The 20,601-nt window shown below is 35.1% G+C and overlaps 1 protein-coding gene across 1 annotated transcript in view; it reads right to left on the bottom strand.

Moving 5' to 3' along the window:
* Nucleotides 1-20,601, bottom strand: part of HMCN1 (hemicentin 1) — a 514,591-nt gene that overhangs the window by 220,115 nt on the left and 273,875 nt on the right. Inside the window, exons 22-29 of the mRNA XM_069074427.1 lie at nt 16,854-17,022; nt 15,241-15,368; nt 12,765-13,037; nt 10,627-10,722; nt 9,591-9,785; nt 8,899-9,029; nt 8,631-8,778; nt 6,452-6,578 (exon numbers count right to left, since the gene is read on the bottom strand). Of these exons, the coding sequence (XP_068930528.1) occupies nt 6,452-6,578; nt 8,631-8,778; nt 8,899-9,029; nt 9,591-9,785; nt 10,627-10,722; nt 12,765-13,037; nt 15,241-15,368; nt 16,854-17,022 (1,267 nt within the window). The remainder of the gene's footprint in view (nt 1-6,451; nt 6,579-8,630; nt 8,779-8,898; nt 9,030-9,590; nt 9,786-10,626; nt 10,723-12,764; nt 13,038-15,240; nt 15,369-16,853; nt 17,023-20,601) is intronic.

The raw sequence follows: 20,601 nt of genomic DNA, 5'->3' as shown, positions 1-20,601 counted from the left end.
AGAGAGAGAGAGAGAGAGAGAGAGAGAGAGAGAGAGAGAGAGAGAGAGAGTTTGTACATAGTTGTTTGTATGTGGTGTTCCTCATTAGACTGATTTCCTTGGGGGGAAGGACTGTTATTACTTTATATTTCTAGCTTTTTGGATAGTTCCTTATACACACTAGGAGTTTAATAAATGTTTGTTGACTTGACTGCATTGGGAAACTTCCACCAATTTACAAAAGTATTTAAAAATGTAGAATTCTAACATCTGCTTAACAATGTGTATTAGGAAATTATTGCTTAAGGGTAGTTTCTGGAGTTGGAACTAAACAGTATTAAGCTTCATAGGTGCAGCTAGGTGGCACAGTGGATAAAGTGCTGGTCTTGGAATCAGGAAGACTCATCTTTCTGAGTTCAAATCTGGCCTCAGACACTTACTAGATACATGACCCTGGGCAAGTCATTTAACCCTGTTTGCCTCGGTTTCCTCATCTGTAAAAGAGCCAGGGAAGTAAATGACAAACCACTCTAGAATGTTTGCCAAGAAAACCCCAAACTGGGTTACAAATAGTCAAACATAGCTGAACAACAAAATTAAACCTCATATGATTTAGACATTTTATAGTCACATTTTGCTTTTCATTGTTGTTTTTTGTTTTCCCCTTCAAAATGTGTCTCAGAATCCTACATCATTTAAAAGAACTGAAAGACTGACTGATTAAAATTATGATAGCTGTATGCTATGCAGTATTCATTTTATATGGTAACATTTATTAAAATGTCTTGTATAAAACACATAGGTACCATATACAAAAAATCATCATTACAATGAATAAAATAATTTTAAAAAACTTAAGCAGCACACAAGTGAAAAAGATAAGAATATTTTTAGAGTGAGAGACTGGATTTAAATCCTCACATTTCCACTGCTAAGTCTATGCCCTAAATAAGTCCTTCAACCTCTCTAACAATCAGTTCCTTCATCTCTAAAAAATGAAAAGATTGAGGTTAGGGACATGATTATATCTTTTTTTTAAAGCAATCAGGGTTAAGTAACTTGCTCAAGGTTACACAGCCAGGTGTTTCTGGGTGGGTAATAAGTGTCTGAGCCTGGATTCGATCCACATGTCATCCCACTGGAGCCAGTGCTCTTATTCGCTGTGCTACCTGGCCGCCCCGACATGATTATATCTTTAGGTCATGTCTTCCCTAAATCCTATGATCCTAAGAATAATGTCATAATGTGTTGAAATTTCTCAGAAAAAAAGATTTTAAAACTTTGGGGAAATCCTGTAAATTTCACAAAGTCATTTACTGTTGATCACAATTTGATGATTCTTATTATCTGGCAGCAGTTTTCACTGTAACATTTAACACAGCCCTGTGATGTAGCTCCAAACTATTCTCAGTTTATCAAATTAGTAAAATGGTGAATGGCAAATTAAGAATACACAGATAGTTAAACAAATGAAATCAGAATCCTTTTCTCCTCAACACAAGTCTACTTGCTCAGGTGGGCTGCTACTTTTGGAGGGGTTATTTGGGGGAGGTGAATGTGGCAGTAGTGACTAGATCTATAACTTTATTATTGTAAGAAATTCCCTCTATAAAAGCATATTAGTATCTGCTCTGGAACTTGAGTGAGGTATTATGTCAGAGGACAAATTTGAAACAAGGTTTTTCTGACATCAAGGTCAGCTCTCTATACTGTTAGGCTGCCTTACTTAGCCATATGATGTATTCCTGGGTTTTTTATTAATGAGGGACTAGAAAAGAATCTTGGATGGAAAAGAGGCAAATTTCCCTTCAATTCAATGTTTTTTAAAATAATACTTTCCGTTGCGATGATATAATTTTCTTAGAATTCAGGAGAATGGAATATATTTTAGCTGAATAAACCACTTGTCCCTATATACTTTTAAAAATCTATTGTTTCTAGCAAATGTGTAGGCAAGAAAATGTGAAAAATATAAAGTTGTCTCACATTTACCTTCTTTTTTTGCCTTTTTTGGAAGGCAATTGGAGTTAAGTGACTTGCCCAAGGTCACACAGCTAGTTTTTGTGTTAAGTGTCTGAGGCCAGATTTGAACTCAGGTCGTGCTGACTCCAGGGCCAGTGCTCTATTCACTGCACCACCTAGTTGCCCCTTGCATTTATCATATTTTTAAAGTGACAGAAGTTTGTGAATAGTATCATTTTAACAGAGGACTTTCAAAAAGGGGTTATTAAAAAATTCAGAGTTTCAGTGTATGATTTGGTCAAAGTTCCTTGATGGCAAGGACTGTTCAGTTATTTTATTTGCATCTGCATCACTTGGTACAGTGCTTGGTATATAATAAATGCTTAAGAAAAACTTGTTGATTAACAACAGAGAAAGTGAGGCTTATATGGCTTAGTTCTTATTAATCAGGACTCTATTGATATGGCTCAGTGCAACCATTTGAGTCTTATGGAAATCCATACCTCCTCTTGAGTTCTGAAGTGGCCACCAATAGGTTCTGAATGGGTCATGAGATGGCACTTTTTTCCTCCTACAGAAAAAACTTAAGTGTTCATTCTAATATTATAGTCAAATTGTAAGATTTTTTTTTTACAATTTTATGTGCTTATAGGTGAGAAAAAATACAGTCATACGTAAAATTCTTCACGACCTATCATTAGTCTATCATTAACATCTATCCCATTAGAGAGTAAAAATTTGATTTCACTCTCCATAATTAATAATTCTATTGAACTAACTTTTCTAAGTTCAAATTCATTAAGGTAAAAGTAATGGGACTACTTATTTCTAAATCAACTGGCAACATTTATAATGTACTCTGTAAATTTTAAGCATGAAGACTACTACATAGGTTTAAGATTACTTTTGGGGGTGGAGTCAAGATGGCGGAGTAGAAGCAGGACCTCCCAGGGGCTCCAGTTTCCACCTTCCCCAATACATGTAAAAGGGGGATTATAAACAAACTTTGGAGCTGCAAAACCCACAAAATGACACAGAGAAGCTAACCTCCCACTGAGGACAGCCCAGCAGCCCAGCAGGAAATGGCCAGCACAGCACTCTGGGAGCGGAGCCCAGCCCCATGCCGAGGCTTTAGCCCCAGGGTGGGCCTGACCAGCCGCCAGCCTGAGGGACTCTAGATCAGCAGCAGCTGTGGCCATTTCCAGATTTATCAACACATAGATGCGAAGGACAAAGTGAGAGGTCAGTGCAGTCTGGACTTTGGGACCAGTACTTGGGTCCAGCTTGCCAGAGCATGTGGAGACCTCAGAGAGGGCACCCATCTAATAACTCCGGCAGCTGAGAAAACCCCAGTGTTTGGGTTGAAAGCTCCCCTGTCTGGAGGCAGAGTCCTCCTGTGGCAAAAAGCCCAGGGGTCAAGGGACTGAGGGGCGACATGACCAGGCAAAGAAAACAAAGCAGACAGAAGATTCCAACATTAGACTCCTATTTTGGGGACAAAAAGGAGCAAAGCATGGAATAGGAGGAAGACAGTGAAGTCAGAACTCCTGCACCAAAAGCTTCAAAGGAAAATACAAGCTGGTTACAGGCCACAGAGGACCTTAAAAAGCAGATAAAAGAAATGGAGGAAAATTGGGAAGAGAAATGAGAACAATGCAAGAAAATTATGAAATGAGAGTCAACAGCCTGACTGAGGAAAATAACACCTTAAAAAAGAGACTGACTCAAAAGGCAAAGAGGAGAAAACTACCTTAAAAAGCTGAATTTGCCAGATGGAAAAAGAATCTCAAAAGCTCATTGAGGAGAATCATTGCTTCAGAATTAGATTGGAGCAAATGGAAGCTAATGACTTTATGAGAAATCAAGATGCTGTTAAACTGATCCAAACAAATGAAAGAATAGAAGGCAATGTGAAATATCTCATGGGAAAAACCACTGACCTGGAAAATAGATCCAGGAGAGATAATTTAAAAATTATTGGACTATCTGAAAGCCATGATCAAAGTAAGAACCTAGAAATCATCCTCCAGGAAGTTCTCAAAGAAAACTGCCCTGATGTTTTAGTGCCAGAGAGCAAAATAAAGGTTGAAAGAATCCACCAATCACCTCTTGAAAAAGATCCCAAAAAGAAAATTCCTAGGAATATTATAGCCAGGTTCTGGAATTCCAAGATTAAGGAGAGAATATTACAAGTAGCCAGAAAGAAACAATTTAAATATTGTGGAAACACAATCAGGATATCCCAGGATCTGGCAGCTTCTACACTGAGGGATGGAAGGGCTTGGAATATGATATTCTGGAGATCAAAGGAGCTGGGATTAAAACCAAGAGTCACCTACCCAGCAAAACTGAGTATCATGTTTCAGGGAAAATATGGTCATTCAGTGGAATAGAGGACTTTCAATCATTCTTGCTGAAAAAAACCAGAGTTGAATAGAAAATTTGACATTCAGATACAAGAAGCAAGAGAAGAATGAGAAGGTAAACAGGGAAAAGAAATCATAAGGAACTTATCAAAGTTGAACTATTAACATTCCTACATGGAAAAACAATAATTGTAACTGATGAAACTTTTCTCAGTAGTTGAAGGGAATAGAAATATATATATATATATATATATATATATATACACATATATATGTCTATATATGAGGGTATATGGGCATATGAATACATTTGTGAATGTGTGTATATATGTTTACAGGTATACATAGATAGAGGGCACAGGACCAATTTAACATGAAGGGATGATACAAGGTGAAATTAAGAGGTGAGAGAGGAATATAATGAGAGGAGATGGGGAGAGACAGAATGAGGTAAACCATCTCATAAAGAAGAGGCAAGGGAAAATGGTTACAATGGAGGGGAAGAATAAGAAGGCAAAAGGGAATGGGTCAACCTTATTCCCATTGAATTTGGCTTGAGGAGGGAATGAAATACTCACTAAATAGGGTATCTCACCCTACAGGAGAGTAGGGGGGGAAGGGGATGAGAGGGGGTATGATGGAAGGGAGGGCAGGCTGGGGGGGAGGGAAGTTGGAAGCACCCACTTTTGAAAAGGGATGAGATCAAAGTAGAGAATACAACAAGTGGAAGGTGGGATAGGAGAGAGGGAAATATAGTCAGTCTTTTACAATATATCTACTATGTTATTGCTTTGCATTAGCCACACATGTACAACCTATACTGAAATGCTTATCTTCCCAGTAAGGGTGGGTAACAAGGAAGGAAGGGAATGAATCTGAAATTCAAAGTTTTAAAATCAAATACTCAAATATATATATATATATATATATATACACACTGTTATTAATACTGTGTTTCCCCGACCTATCCCAAAAATAAGCCCTCCCTTACTGTGTAAGATTCCTCTAAAATAAGCCCTCCCCCGAAAATAAGCCCTATTGAGATTGCTACTGTAGTGAAGGTGATCCCCTGTGCTACACGCTACATTACGGTACCCTCTGTATGCACCGTACCCCCCCCCCCGGTGAAACGCACACCGCGCTCCAAGCTGCATCCAATCAGAGCTGCAGCAGTGAGCGCATCATCCTGTTCTTCCCCAGTGATTTGCTTGCTGGCGCCATTGAGAGCAGTGCAGTGGAGGAGAGCTGAGGCAGGACAACATAAGCCCTCCCCTGAAAATAAGCCCTCTGGTGTTTTTCTTTCCAAAAAAAATAATAAGGCAGTGTCTTATTATCGGGGAAACATGGTACTATTTTACCTGTAATGGGGAAATAAGATATATAGGCACTGGGGCATAGAGATCCACTGGAAAAGTAGAAAGGAGTATGGGAGAAAATATGGGAGAGAGCAGATTGGAGGATGGATATCCTGTGGGACTGCTATTTTAGGGCAGTGGGTAGGGGAAAAACAGGGAGAAAGTTTGTAACTCAAAATCTGGCGGAAATGAATGATGTAAATCAGAAGTTAATAAAGCATTTGAAAAAAAAGATACATAAAATGCTTTAGATATAAATATTTATGCTGAGCAGAGGTATTTTGTTTCAAGGAGTATTTTCATTCTTCCCAGTAAATTTGGAAATAAACTTTTTTCTTAAACAAACAATAAAAAAAGATTACTTTCAAGAAGCATCAGTCTAATCATAACCATACATTCCAAAGCAAAATGAAGGGAGGAGGTTTATTATGTTTCTTTACAGTATGCACCTTTGTGGGGACAGTGAGGTGGCACAGTGGATAGGGAACTGGTCCTGGAGTCAGGAAGACCTGAGTTCAAGTATGGCCTCAGACACATATTAATTGTGTGACTCTGGGCAAATCATTTAACATCCACCGGCCTCAGTCTCCTTACCTGTAAAATCGGGATGATAACAAATGCATCTCGTTCACAAGGTTGTTGAGGGGATCCAATTAGATAATATTTGTAAAGTGCTTAGCACAGTGTCTGGCACATAGTAAGAGAGCTATATAAATGTTAGTGATGATTATTCTTCATATAATTATACTTTATCAGTAGAGACTTTGCTACAGACAAAGAAGTACTTACTTGCCATCTTTGAACCACTGAATAGTAGGAAAGGGAGTGCCTTTGACCTGACATTCAAGGCTGGTGTCATGGTTGAGGATAACTGAGACTTCACTTGGAAAATTGGCACCTATTATGGTGGGTGGAACTTGAACAAAGAGATTTTACCATAAGAATCTATGAATTAACACATGGGAAAATAAATGTTCCTTAATCAGTTCAACAAGTTTTTAAAGTTCAAAATGCAAGACAATAATTCCCTTTCACAACACAGTAGAAGAGCCAAGATTTAAAATGAGAAACTGGAAGAGAAAAAAAAACCTCACAAAAGATGTGCTGGAGTGATTTATATTTCCTGGGTAAACACCTTTGGTCTTAAATCAGATTTATTATGAGAAACATTCAGACACGTGTGTAACAAGAGAATAGGAGGATTGTTTATGAAGAGATGAATCTCATGCAAAATAACTTACTATTATCATAATCACTGGAAATTTAAGAAGCATTGTTATATGAATTACTAAAGTCCTTTCATTTTAAATTGTAAGTATTAAGTCATAATGCTATTCTCAGTTTATCATTATAGATCCTGTTAAAAGCCTCTAATTGGGAATTTTGTGGAAATATGAGATATATACAGAACACTATATATATATATATAAATTGTCCTAGTGCTGAAATTACTAAGTTTATCATACTGTTTCCTTTCTTCTCTCTTCATTCCTTATCTCCCCTTATACCATGCCTCCCAGATAATGTCAATGATGGTTATTTTCCCCTTATTTGCATTCATCTTTGGTTATACAGTCCTTTCTTGCTCATGCAAAAACCAATCTCAAAGCCTCCTTTTGGGGTAGACATGGCATTGAACTCTTAAAAGTTATGCCAGTAGCTCTAGCAGGTTCTTCAAAGCCAGAAAAATTTTGAATAAGAGCTCAGGGATGAACTTTTTATTTGTTGTACAAGAACTGGTCTAAACATGGAGAGGAATATATCCTCAATAGGCTTGTAATCAAAGATTATTCATACTTCTAATAATAATTATAAGAATTAATTAGCATTCTTTATATACTATGATGGGTAGTAGAACCACCCACCAGACATATAAAATTTAAAAAAAAGCCTTCACATATATAGAGTACTTTAAGGTTGCAAAGTATTTTATATAGATGATCTCACTTAAGTTTTACAATGATCTGTCAATGCAAGTAGTATAGTTATTAATAGCCTAATATTATGCCTAAGGAAATTGAGACTCAGAAAGATAATGTGATATAGATATGGCCACATAGATAGTAATGATGGAAGTGGAATTGGAAACCAAGTGTTCCTGCCACTAAGTCCACAGTGTATAATTTTCTGATGCCCCATAGTACTATATTCCTTTTCCATTCCTCAAGTGATAAAAATGGCACAGTGTTAAATATTTTTAGATATATTCCAACATTAACTGTTGGTACTCAAGGGCAGCCCAAGATAAGGACTTTGTCCTTCATAAGTTGCTATGGAGTTACATGTATGACAGAAAGAGAATTTGGGTGGCTTTTCTCAATCTAACACACAGGTTCCCAAACTTATTTGGACTACTGTCCCCTTTTTAAAAAATTACTCAGTGCCCCCCTGGAAATCTATTTTCTTTAATCCTTTAATGGTTTAAAAAATTTGTGTCATTTCAAACTACTACTGCCCTCTTTTGCCTGGATAGTTCCAGTGCCCCCCGAGGGGGTGGTTTCACCCACTCTGGGAAGGTATGATTTATTCTTACATGATATTTATTAAAACTTTTATGGCCCCCAGTACTGTAACCAAGCATAAAAGAACATGTCACCAGATTCTAGGGTTGGCAAGAAGAAACAGTCATTGCACATGTTCCATCTAAGGCAAAATGATGCTCTTTCTTTCCAGTCAATCTTATGCATACCCAGTCAGGCACAGCTTTTGTGTGTCTGTAGATAGGCAATGATGGATAATTTCTAAGAACTTATGAATATTGTTTTGATAATTCATATACACAGTAATGACAACATCCTCCCTACTGTGTAAAGATTTAGAATAGCTTCAATTCTCCATTCCAATTTATCCTCAAACATTGAAGAAAAAGTTTCAGTTTAAGGGTATCTGGTCAAATCTATTTTTCCCCATCACCAACCCATTCTAATGTAGTCAGTGGTACTGAAGTCTTAAAAAGTGTTCTGCTTACGGAGCACAGCAATGTTGAAGTCCTTCTCAGAAGTGCCAGCAATATTAATTGCTCTGCAGTTATAGTGCCCAGCATCCTCTGGGGAAGCTTTGAGTAGTTGTAGCATTTTCCCATTATGTGTTATCTGGACAGTGCTGCTTTCAGTCACCTTCAGGTTGACAAAAGACGAGTGTTATCAGTACTCTTCACAGGTATGCAGAGATTGAAATAGAAGTAGAAACTTCATTGTAACATTGTGACATTTGGATACTTTATATGATGGTCGTACCTGGACATCATCTTTGTACCACATGATGATAGGAGGAGGATTGCCTGAGACTTCACAAAAGAGATTTGAGGGCTGGTTTAGCACCACAGATATATTTGTCATTTGTCCTTTATCTCTGATGTCAGGAGGAACTACAAAAAAGAGAAACTTTACTTTAAAACAAATTATTTGATGGTGAATTCCTATGGATAAAAAGTCAATTTCCAAAACATGCATACTTCTTTTTTCCTCCTAAACATAGAAAAGACTAATAAGAAGTCTAAGGTAAATGCTAAGAAGTCTCCCAGCAGTGAAAGGCTGAACATATGATCAAAGCATTGATCATATTAGAATTTAAAATTTCTTTAACTTGTCTAGTTTTTCTATTTTATTTTACATTTGTTTGATTATCAATTCATTGTGACATCTTTCATTTCATTTATTTGCTTATTTAATCCTTTTTAAGGACGTTAATATTTACAAGTTTAGTATCAAAATTAAATTGGTTCATTGAATCATTATTTGAGCAAAGTGATATCCACAAGTTTAAGTTGAAAATTCAACAGGCAGTTCTCCAGACAACTGCTTAGGAAGGATTCTGAATGCTGTAAAATTAGACATCAGAATAATGGACTAAATACAATTTTTAAATAAGTACTTGAAAAAGACTACACTTTAAGCCATGGAATTTTTGTATTTTGTGCCAGTTTTACCATGAACTTTGAGATTATATTTTCTTTCTGTAGTTCCAGCTTCATTGGTTGCCACACAGATGTACTCCCCATTATCATATGGTGTAACTGAAGCAATAACCAACAATGCTCCATCCTCCAAAATTGAAAGGCCTGGTTCTCTGCCTGTCAGCTCTCTGCCATTACGCAGCCATTTGATTGTTGGTTTGGGGGTACCTGACAAGAGAAATAAAGAATGTTAGACTTTTTGCAAATACTATATAAAAAGAGTTTTGAGAAAACTATTATGTTGATAAGAAAGACAATTACCTTACTGACTATATATTGAGTACATAAACATTAAATTATTGCCAGAACATTTGTGGTTTGTGATTTGAAGGTCTGAAAAATTATTAAAAATTCTAATTCCTGGAATATCTTTTGCCTCACTTATCCTTTATTTAAAGTTGGAGGTAAGTTACCTTTATTGAGGTAATCAGGCATCTTTAGATTAAAAAAAAGTTTATATGTTGGAGAGAATTAATTTTGACATTTCAAAGAAACATATCTAAAGGTAGGTGAGTACCACTATGTGTCAAAAAGAACATATATCACTCTTAACGATGTTTTCATACATGACTTTTAAGGTCCATTCCAAATCTAGCTTTCTATGACTTTTATTTTTCTATAAATTTTATTATTATTGTTTTATTATTCTAACTATTATTAACATGATTCTCTTTTTTGCACTATAATTTTTATGGAAAACTAACATTCAGCAAGATCAACATGCATACTGCCATGTATGTGGCCTTCAGGCCACAAGATGAAAAAAATACAGTTAGTATTTTACTTCCTTCACTGTTCCAAACAGTCCTTACCTTAAATATGTATATATATATATATATATATATATACATATAAATATGATATTATATATAACATATATACCTTTATTTTAGTTTAAAAGAACTGAATAATGTTTTTTCAGAAGTTATAATATTGCAAAAATGAATAAATTGTATAAATTATTCAAATTAACTCCTCCTGTTAAATTAGTAACAATAGTATTCCACACCTTTAACTGGACATGGAAATGCAATGCGTTGGTTGGCCACTCTTTCTTGAAATGGGGTGTTATAAGGAGGATCCAGATCATCTACTGCTGGGGGTTCTATTTAAAAAAGATGTATTAAATATTTATCACAAATATTTATTAAGTATTGTATTGCCAACACTATTCACAGCACCAATGGCAACTCTGAATATGCTGGTATAATTATGAATCACAAAATATAACAGACTTTCCATCTAGAAGACAGAAGCAAAACATTTATTCAAACACCAGAAAGCTGAATCCTAATACCAGAAAGTCAAATCCCAACACCAGAAAACCAAATCCATCATAGCAAAAAAGAAGTTAAAACACCTTATCACTACAGGAAACACCACCACCCCAAGCCTTCCCACAAACAAACTCTCCCTCCAAACAACTAACTGCTCTGACTCCCAGCTTCCTCTCAGCTCTGCTCCTCCCTTCCTGCTCCACTTGTCCAGCAAACTCCTCTCACCACAGGCTCCATGTGATTACATTCAGACTATTAAGGGGCAGGGAAGATCTCCAAATTCCCATTCCCATTACAAGTATCTACCACTGTGAAGCACTGTGATATGTGGCACCATGTGGGGATAAAAAGATGTATAAATAGCTAACAACCCATTAAATAGAGCACTGGACCAAGAGTTAGGAAGACCAGAGTTCAAATCCTGTCTCAAATACTTATTAGCTGTGTGACTCTGGGCAAATAATTTAATCTCTGCCTGTCTCAGTTTCCTCATCTATAAAATGGAGATAATAAAAGCACCTATTTCCCACTAACTTTGTGAAGAAATGAAATATTTGTAAATTTCCTTGCAAACCTTAAATCACCATGTAAATGCTATTATTATTGTTATTATTATACCTTTACATGAAAGTTTATATTTTTATACATTGTTTTACAAATCATTTTACATGAATTATCTCATCTGATCCTCAAAACACTTTTTGAAATATGCATTAACAAGTATGATTTCCCTGACATCACAAAGAAACTAAGTTTGAAAGATTCAGTAGCTTCCTTTAGAATAGAAGATCTAAGAATCTGTGCTAGCAGCCATCCTGTGTATGCTAGGGTGCTTGCTGCAACAGACTCCACCTCCAACATGCTTCCTACTATACACTATACTACCCCTCAGTAAACTACAATATAAAAAAAAATGAGTCTTATCAGATAACTTTAAATAATAATAAACAAAAGCCTTAGATATATTCCACTACTCATGTTCTATAATTTGAACTTGAATTACTGAGAAGGATCATAATAAAAGTACATGTACATATTATACATATATTTATAATAAACTACATATTGTACATGATATCTACATATAGAAATATGAAATTCAGTGTTAGAAGAGATCACCGTGCACATGGGTGTGTGAAGATTTCACAAAAGAGAGGGATATAGAAAAAATATGGATATAGATATAGGTAAATAAATAGATGTACACGTGCACAATAAAAGACATGTAAAAATAAAAACATAAAAATCTGGGGCAAACTGGGGAAATTTTTACATCATAGAATGCCTTTCTCTTATCTACCTTCTCTTTGTCCTTCCAAGCCTGCTCATTCTTCAAGAATTAGATCAAATCTCTCTTCATTGAATCCTTTCTGGTCTCCATTTTCAACACACACACACACACATACATACATACACACACACTTTCTCTCTCTCAATAAATAAATAAATAAATATAGATATTATATCCATCCTTCAACCATTCAAGGCAAATTCAACATCAAACATAGGTAACAACAGATCCATGTTTCTTAGGAATTTGATTTGTGCAAAGTATGTCTGCCTGTACTTATATAAAAAGTAATTTCATTAACAGTATACAGTTTCTCATAAATTTAATGTATTTGGTATTGTATATTAGATAGGCCATACCCAGTGATTTATTTTTCAAAAATTAAATATACTAAATATGTATTTTAGATTAAAAATGTCAGATTCACAATCTAATGTTTTCGTCTCTTTTCAGTTCTGCCTATAGAACTGTTCAAAAACATCATACCCATGGGAAAATCACAAATATTTTTTTAAGAAATGACTTAAATATATTTGAGCTGTCTTCTCTACCCTCACCTTTCTCTATGTAAAAAATTACCTTGAACTTGCACTGTTATCTCTGCCTCATCACTGCCAGCTATATTATTAGCAACACATTTATATACACCAGAATCTGAAAGTTGGATTTGGTCAATGCTCAGTGTTCCATCTGGACTGTTGGCATACTGTACTCCATCAATAACCATGGTATTTTCATTTTTAAACCATGTAAGTGCAGGAAGAGGTAATCCTTGGGCATTGCAGGGAATGTCCACTCTCTGCCCAACTTGGACCTTCAGAAGTCTGGGACCACGTTGTATCCTTGGAGGAACTAGAAACAACCAAATATATTTAAATTTTTCAAGCATAGGAATGTTATGTAACTTGTCCAACCTACAATTATTGGTCTGGCATGAAAAAATACAAAAATGGAGGACCATTTGTATATAACCAGTAAACCATTTAACATTCTCCGATAATTTACTAAACATATTAAATGACATTAGCTAATATTATAACTGTATCTTTTAGGAAGCTATAAATCTTGAAACAGAGAAGAGTTATAGTATACCACAGAGATCCTCCTATGACTAAGGATTAGAAACATATGACACTGGCATGAAATACCTCTGAGGCTGAACATTAATTAGATGAAGCATTTTTCCTAAGACAACTTAAATACTCTGGAAAACTGTAGGATCCTGGGATTGCTTGGGAATGAAGGAGAGCCCTGGACAATGTACACAATGAGGAAAGCCTTCAAAATTCATATGCCAGGATACATAGTCACATAACCATCAAAAAATGCTCAGTGCTTATCTAACTAATCTAAAAGTCTAGAAATTTTATGGTCCACCCATCATTATTTAGAATGAAGCTAACAAAGCCATTTTCTACCTGAGATCTTGCTGTAAAGGTCAATATGAAAAAAAGTTAAATGATTTTACTTTCCCATAATAATTAATCCTATAGACTATATAGCATACTTTAGTTTTAGTATAAAATATAGGAACCTATCCATATCAAAAGCATTAAAAATTTCAAGCATTCAATTTGGGGTCATTCCATATAAGGCAATTCAAAAAATTTTTTAACATATAGACTAATGAAAAAAAATTTATTTTCCTTTATCTTTTCAATACTAATGTGCTTTAACTGATTTGTTAAATAACTCATGAGTTCATAACACACAATGATTTATTTGAGAAGCATTTATAGTAAATGCCACATATACTAAAATAAATAGGATCACAGTATGATGGACAGGGCACTGTACTAGGAGTGAGAAGATTTGGGTTCTAGTCTGGTTTTATCCCTATCTAGCACAATTGAGCAAGTTGCTCCTTCTAGATGAGTTCTCTCATCTGTAAAATAAGAGAAAGAACTAGACAATTTCTAAGGTCATTTCCAGCTCTAACATTCTATGACTGTAAGACATAATCAATGAACAAATATATAAATAGCATACATACATACGTATATACATATATGAAATGTCTAAAGGGCAATATCTAACAGTCATACACAAATGCAAACTGATGCACAAAACCAAATTTCTAAGTGCCGAAAGGATGAAAACAGAAGGATAATCCGTGAGGTGCAATTAATCAGAAAATACTTTTCAGAATTTGTACATTTGGGATGATTTTTTAAAAGGAGCAAGACACATGGACTGATGAAGAGAATACCACTCCAGTTGAAAAAAGTAGTATGTGAGAGATGACTGTAAATAGGAACAAGCAACTCATAAGTGGAAGGAGGGATATAAGTAGACAAGTCATTATAACATTGGTAAATGAAAGGGACCGTAGTAGAGATGAATGAAAGATTTTAGATAGTCAATCAGAATGAGTGATTAGGCATTTGACATAATTCCTTCAACATTAAGGGGAGGAATTTGGACTGTGTAGAATGGATAACAGAAAGTCACTGTGTATTTTTGAAAAGAGAAGTAATTTCACAAAAATTACTGATGAGAAATTTTTTTTTCTGGCAGTTCAAAGTTGAATACATTAGAATGAGAAAAAGACCAAAAGACTACCTAAAAGGTAGCTGTAGTATTTAATTAATACTTAATAAGAGGGGATAATCAAATTTTCTAGATGCTTATTTATTTAAAGCCAAAGTAATATTATATGCTGAAATTCCATCATCTCTTATATAAATAGCAATTTTCTTAAATTAATTTATCTCTTCTTATTTTCCTAAATTCCAAGAATACAGATAGGGAGTATGGAAATTTACATTAAAATTGGTAATATCTAAGATTCAGGAGTTTGGGATTATTTACTTTTGGGGGGAGATAATTGCAAGAAATTATTTGATTACTCTATGGACAACAAATGAATATTTCTGGGCTCTACAAGAAACTGTTTGAATTTTTGCATATTTTCCTAGTAATTTTTTTGTATATAGTACATAAAGAAAAAATGGTCAATGGGTTTCATGGTTGCCAGTTCAGAAAATTCATCATTGCTAGTTCACAGAGTCATCAAATAGGACACATTGTCTTTATTTCAAATCTCAAAACTTACCATGGACACTTAATTTAACTGACTGAGTCACATTCCCTGCAATATTTGTGGCAACACAAAGATACATTCCACTGTCTGAAACACGTGTCTCAGTGATTTTCATTGATCCTGAAGGAAGGAAGATGTGCCTGTAAGAGAGGAAGCATACATATAGTGCCTTTAAAAGAGTAAGTACAATCAAACCTCCCTAATATTTTCCTGTGAAATTATATGACAACTTTAGTGTCATGAAAACTATATCCCATCTATGATAAGCTGTCTGAATAACTTAAAAAGGAAAGGAGAACATAATTATCTGTTTAATTTTGTTCTGCTGAGGTTGCCTTTGTCTGAATTTTATTTTCAACTGAATTCAATACACATTTAAAAGCTTACTAGTGCAAGTCGCTGTCCTTGGTTCTGGATAGAAAGAATGAAACTTTCTTGTTCTCAAGGAGATCAAGTCATACAGAACAGGAAAAAAATATGTAAGAGGATAATATAATATAAAACAGAGAATGAAGTAAGAAAATTAGAGATTAAGGGGTCTAGGAAAATTTGAGGAGAGGAGCAGGAATAGTGCAGAAAACAAAGGAGACCTCAGGCAGCTGAGTTGAATCTTGAAGAAATCTCAGGGGAACAGGAAGTTGGCATCTGCAAGTCAGAAGATAAGGGAATTTGCTGTTGATCTGACTCCTTAGTTGATTGTATTAAAGTGAGGATCAGTGTTAATTATAACAAGTGTGTCAGGTAGGTAGTCAGGTAGCCTTTAGTCCAGTGGTGTTAAATTCAAATAAGACCATTAAACCATACATAAGGATTTCTGCAGGCTGTATGTTGACTAAGAAGACCATAATTTAACATTATCTATGTTCTATTTTATTCTTATGTACTTCTCAATTACATTTTAATCTGGTTCAGATCATACAGTGGAGTTGGGCTCCCAGACAGTATGTTGACAGTTCTTTTCCAGTATATTAGTGCAGTCTCTTAATTTGTGAAAGATTATCTAGAAAGTTAATAAGTGGAAAATCCTAGAAATGAATGAGTGTATTGTGTATTATTCTTATTGAGCTAATGGCATTTCAACTGTTAAAATAACAAAATCCTAAAGATACTCTTCAATAAAAGTGTAATAGTATAATGAGCACCTAGCCAGGGCATGCCCATCTTGAGGGCATTTGCTAGTGTATTTTTGCCTACTACTATAAGTGGAAAGACATGGGGAATACTTCAGAAAAGGTATAATGACATGTAATCAAAAAGCTGTGATCCCTGATTTAGAGTATAGATAGACATTCTATATAAAACTGGCTCCAGAACCATTAAGCTTGGAGTCAAGTGAAGAAGGATGTGCATACTCTAAGAATGAACCTCCATTGGCATGGCTTCCATTATAACAGGAATTAACTTTATGAAACACACAGGTGTGGGAGAATATTAGGATTATGTAATAATACTTAAACTTCAATTAAATAAGGTATGTGTAGTCTGTAAAATCATGTTTCCTAATTAGTTCCCTGAATGATAAGATTTGAATCATTAAAATTTTTTAAGCATTTAGAAAAACAGAGAAAAGCAATATCTCAGAATTTCCATTTTCACAGGATACAGTTCACATCAAATCTCATTACCTGGGAGAGAATGGGGAGATGAGTTGTGTTTCTCTGGCCCACGTAATTGTGGGTGGAGGCAGGCTTTTCACCTCACACGGAAGCGTAACATCTTCACCTGCTGTGACTGAGATCTCTATTGGCTTATCCTGTGTTAGTCCTTGTTGATCCCCTGACACTCTGGGCCTTACTAAAATACACATTTTGTTTATTTCAATAATGGAAACAAATATATTTAAAATTAAACAAAAGAAAATATGTATAACTTACCATAAATATGTGACAGGAAACATGTTACTATGGAAAGGACACTGGACTTTGAGAAGTTAAAAAGCACCTGGGTTTGATTTCTACTTCTGATAATTATTAGCTATAATCAATCGATGTGCTCCCGATGTGCTAGACACTAGGCTAAAATTGGGAATACAAAGAAAGGCCAAAACAGTCCCTCAAGGAGTTTACATTTTATCTGGATGACCACTTTCAAGTGCTTTTAGTGTCTTTAAGTCTCTATTTCTTCATCTTTAAATATTATAACAAATATATAAACATATAAAGTAATTAAAACAAATCTATTAATCTTGTGTATGTGGGTACTCCTGATGATGTATTCCATGGATACAACCTAACCATGACTATATATCCTATGCAATTCTCATCCATGTCTACTCACTAGCTTGCTACAGGGGGTCCACCCAACATTTTGAAAATCTCTCACTCTTACTATACAACTTCTTTATCAATCATGCATTTTTAGGATGACATCTTTACAATGCTTCTCTTGTACAATTCCTTGCATGTAATATGTTGGTGCCTACTCAAGCCAACCATTTACCCCTCCATTGGTCTCTGAATAATCTTCAATTTCCTTAAAAATAAAACATCTGCAATATTTTAGTGAGTTTACTGTGATTAAATGCTTCATTAAAAAACACTTGTCTATGTCCTGGAAAATATGGTGGATGTATAAGTAACTGTCTGTTAGTAATTCAATATTCAGTTAATTGGATCAATGTAGCTAGCTTAGCAGATAACTTTCTATTTTGTTACACATTTTAACTGAGATACATATTACAGTAATTTTAAAAAAATAGGCTACAATAGTTGGTGAACAACGTTTTAGCAAGAGTCATGTTTCTATGTGTGTAGGTACTCACCATAAATGATATAAAACAAACAGAAAATTATCTTTGATTTCAATTCAGCAGAATTTTCCATTATACATCTCCTTTTTCTTTACATTATTCTATTTAGTGAATGCTTTCATACTTCAATTTTCTATTAATGTTTGGATATTTTATTTGTATTTTATATTAGTGTGAATAGCAAAAACGCCAATTTGTCTGGACAGGAGTAGAGGTAATTGAGTAATATGTAAGAAGATTGAAAAGGTAGGAAGGAACAAGGTTTTGAAGAGATTTAAATGCCAAATGAGGAGTTTAATTTTCTCTCTGAGGTAATAGGAAGCCACTGCAGCTTATTGAGTACATGAGTATGTGAGTGAGTGAGTGAGTGAGTGAGTGAATGAGTGAGTGAGTGAATGAGTTTGTGTGTGTGTGTGTGTGTGTGTGATATGATAAGATGTATGGCACAGGAAAATCACCTTGGTGGCTCTATGGAGGCTGGATTTGGGTGTCCAAATAGGAAGCCATTGTAATAATCTAGGGGAGAGTTGTTGTTTGAGAGGCCTTGAACTCGGTAGTGGGTATCTGAACAAATGGAGTAAAGGGAATGTAGGGTTAGAGATGTTTTAGAGATAGAAGATATGCTTAGATATGTGATATGAGTGAAAGGTAATCTAGCATGACACCAAGATTGTGAACATATGTGAATGATTAAGATGTGGAACCCCTGACAAAAATAGAGAAGGTGGTTTGGGGGGAAAAAGAAAGCCTCATTGTGTCTGGGATGCATTCTGCCTGTTTATCCTGTGTGACTCACTGTCCCATCCAAAACAAACCTGAGAGCACTCAGCGCACCCCTATCTGCGAGGGTCTGCCATAGCTACAAAGTGATCTAGGTAGGAAGGAGAGGGATGCTGGAGGAGGGTTGATTTTTCCCAATGGCAACTAACAGCACAGATGCTGCTATGCATTAGCAGGTTCTTCAAGAGACTGATAAGTACATCAGAGTGATGTTGAACAGAAGGTTCAATGAACAGAGAATAACATAGGAAAGTAATAAGAAAGAATAGGTGTAGTTGTATTGGTGACTATCCAAGATTGGCTATAACAGGGAAGAGTAGTATCTAATCCATCTTCTCATCCTCTGAGCATGCTCACTTTGTGAATACAACTCTCTTGCTTTTCTAAAAATCAAATAGTAATCAAACAGTTCTATGTATATTGTTAAATCTTTCAATGAATCTTTTATAATTTTGACATGGAGGAGAGATACCTTATTATAATTGAAATAAGGACAGCAAGATCTTGCATTATCTATATCTTTCAGTTAGTTTTTGTGTTGTCATCTAGTGTCAAATATTTCGTCCAAAAGCCTAGGTTTTCCTTCTGATAGTTTTTTTTTGCCTTTTTTTTTGGAGGGCAGTTGGGGTTAAGTGACTTGCCCAAGGTCACATGGCTAGTTTTTGTATTAAGTGACTGAGGCCGGATTTGAACTCAGGTCCTCCTGACTCCATCTATTCTCTGTGCCACCTATCCACCCCCACTTCTGATAGTTTTATCAAGATTATCTTAAAATAATGGGTAGATTATTCTCATGACTATTTTACATAGGTGGAAAAATAGGCATATGGGCAAGTAGTTGTTGATGTTCTCTTGGTTACCTTGTGTTTTTTGGGGGGGTGTAATAAAGGAGTCAAATTTTCCCTCTACATCTACATTATCTTCCCCTTGTTTAAATACCTTTATAAGGAATCCCTCAACGCCTTCACAAATTTGTCCCCTTTGTAAATATTCCTTTATAAAGACTTTTTTAAAAATTCAGTTTAGTAAGCTGGTTTTCTTTGTTTTCCTCAACACCCTTTCCTAGTTCATGGGCCCAAAAGTCCTTGAAAGTACACATTTTTTAAAAAGAAATTCTTACATATTTTTTCCAAACTTATTTTGTTTGTTGTTTTCTTTCTAGTCTCATCCTTATCCACCATTGGGATGACTTTACTTAGTTTGCTCTTGCTTAGCTTTAAAAAGTAAAATCAAAGCCCAAAACTTTCCCTCTTCTACTGCTTCTCAGTTATATGGGGAAATACTGCTCATAATCATTGATTCCATTTCTCTACATGATTTTACAAATAACCTTATATTTCAAAATGTATCATGTGGCTGCTCTCTGCTTGGCAAGTAAATCACAAGTGCTTTTGGACTGAAGTGGTTTTTAGGCATTCTTGGTATTTCTGATATATAACTGATACACACTGATTAAGCTTCTGTAAAAAAAATGTGTTATTGGTATTAATATAATTTTTCTATCAATTTCCATTTTTGCAGCAAAATTTTTTTAATTATGTAAGGTCAATGTTGTTTTAATTGCATAATCTATCTTCCTCATTTGTATTCTTTTATTATTGTTTATCAAGTTATTGGTCTAATAGCATACTGTAATGACAAACAAAGAAGTAGTTAACACCTTGTTTCAGCTATTTAATTAACACAGAAGTAGTTAACACCTTGTTTCAGTTCATGATTGTATCAAGTATTAAGATCCAGAACTTGTGAATCCCACAACTTGTGAACCCTACAACTTGTGAATTCCTGTTGCTGATGCAACAAGAAGGGGAGGAGCTAATAACCATATACAAGGAGAGGCCCAG

Source organism: Petaurus breviceps, unplaced genomic scaffold (assembly GCF_028583685.1).
Source record: "Petaurus breviceps papuanus isolate PSGF00001 unplaced genomic scaffold, PetGlider_PUasm1.0 90895, whole genome shotgun sequence".
NCBI classification, from domain to species: domain Eukaryota; kingdom Metazoa; phylum Chordata; class Mammalia; order Diprotodontia; family Petauridae; genus Petaurus; species Petaurus breviceps.
Note: the sequence above shows the minus strand (reverse complement) of the source record. Positions and strands in the feature narration are given on the sequence as shown.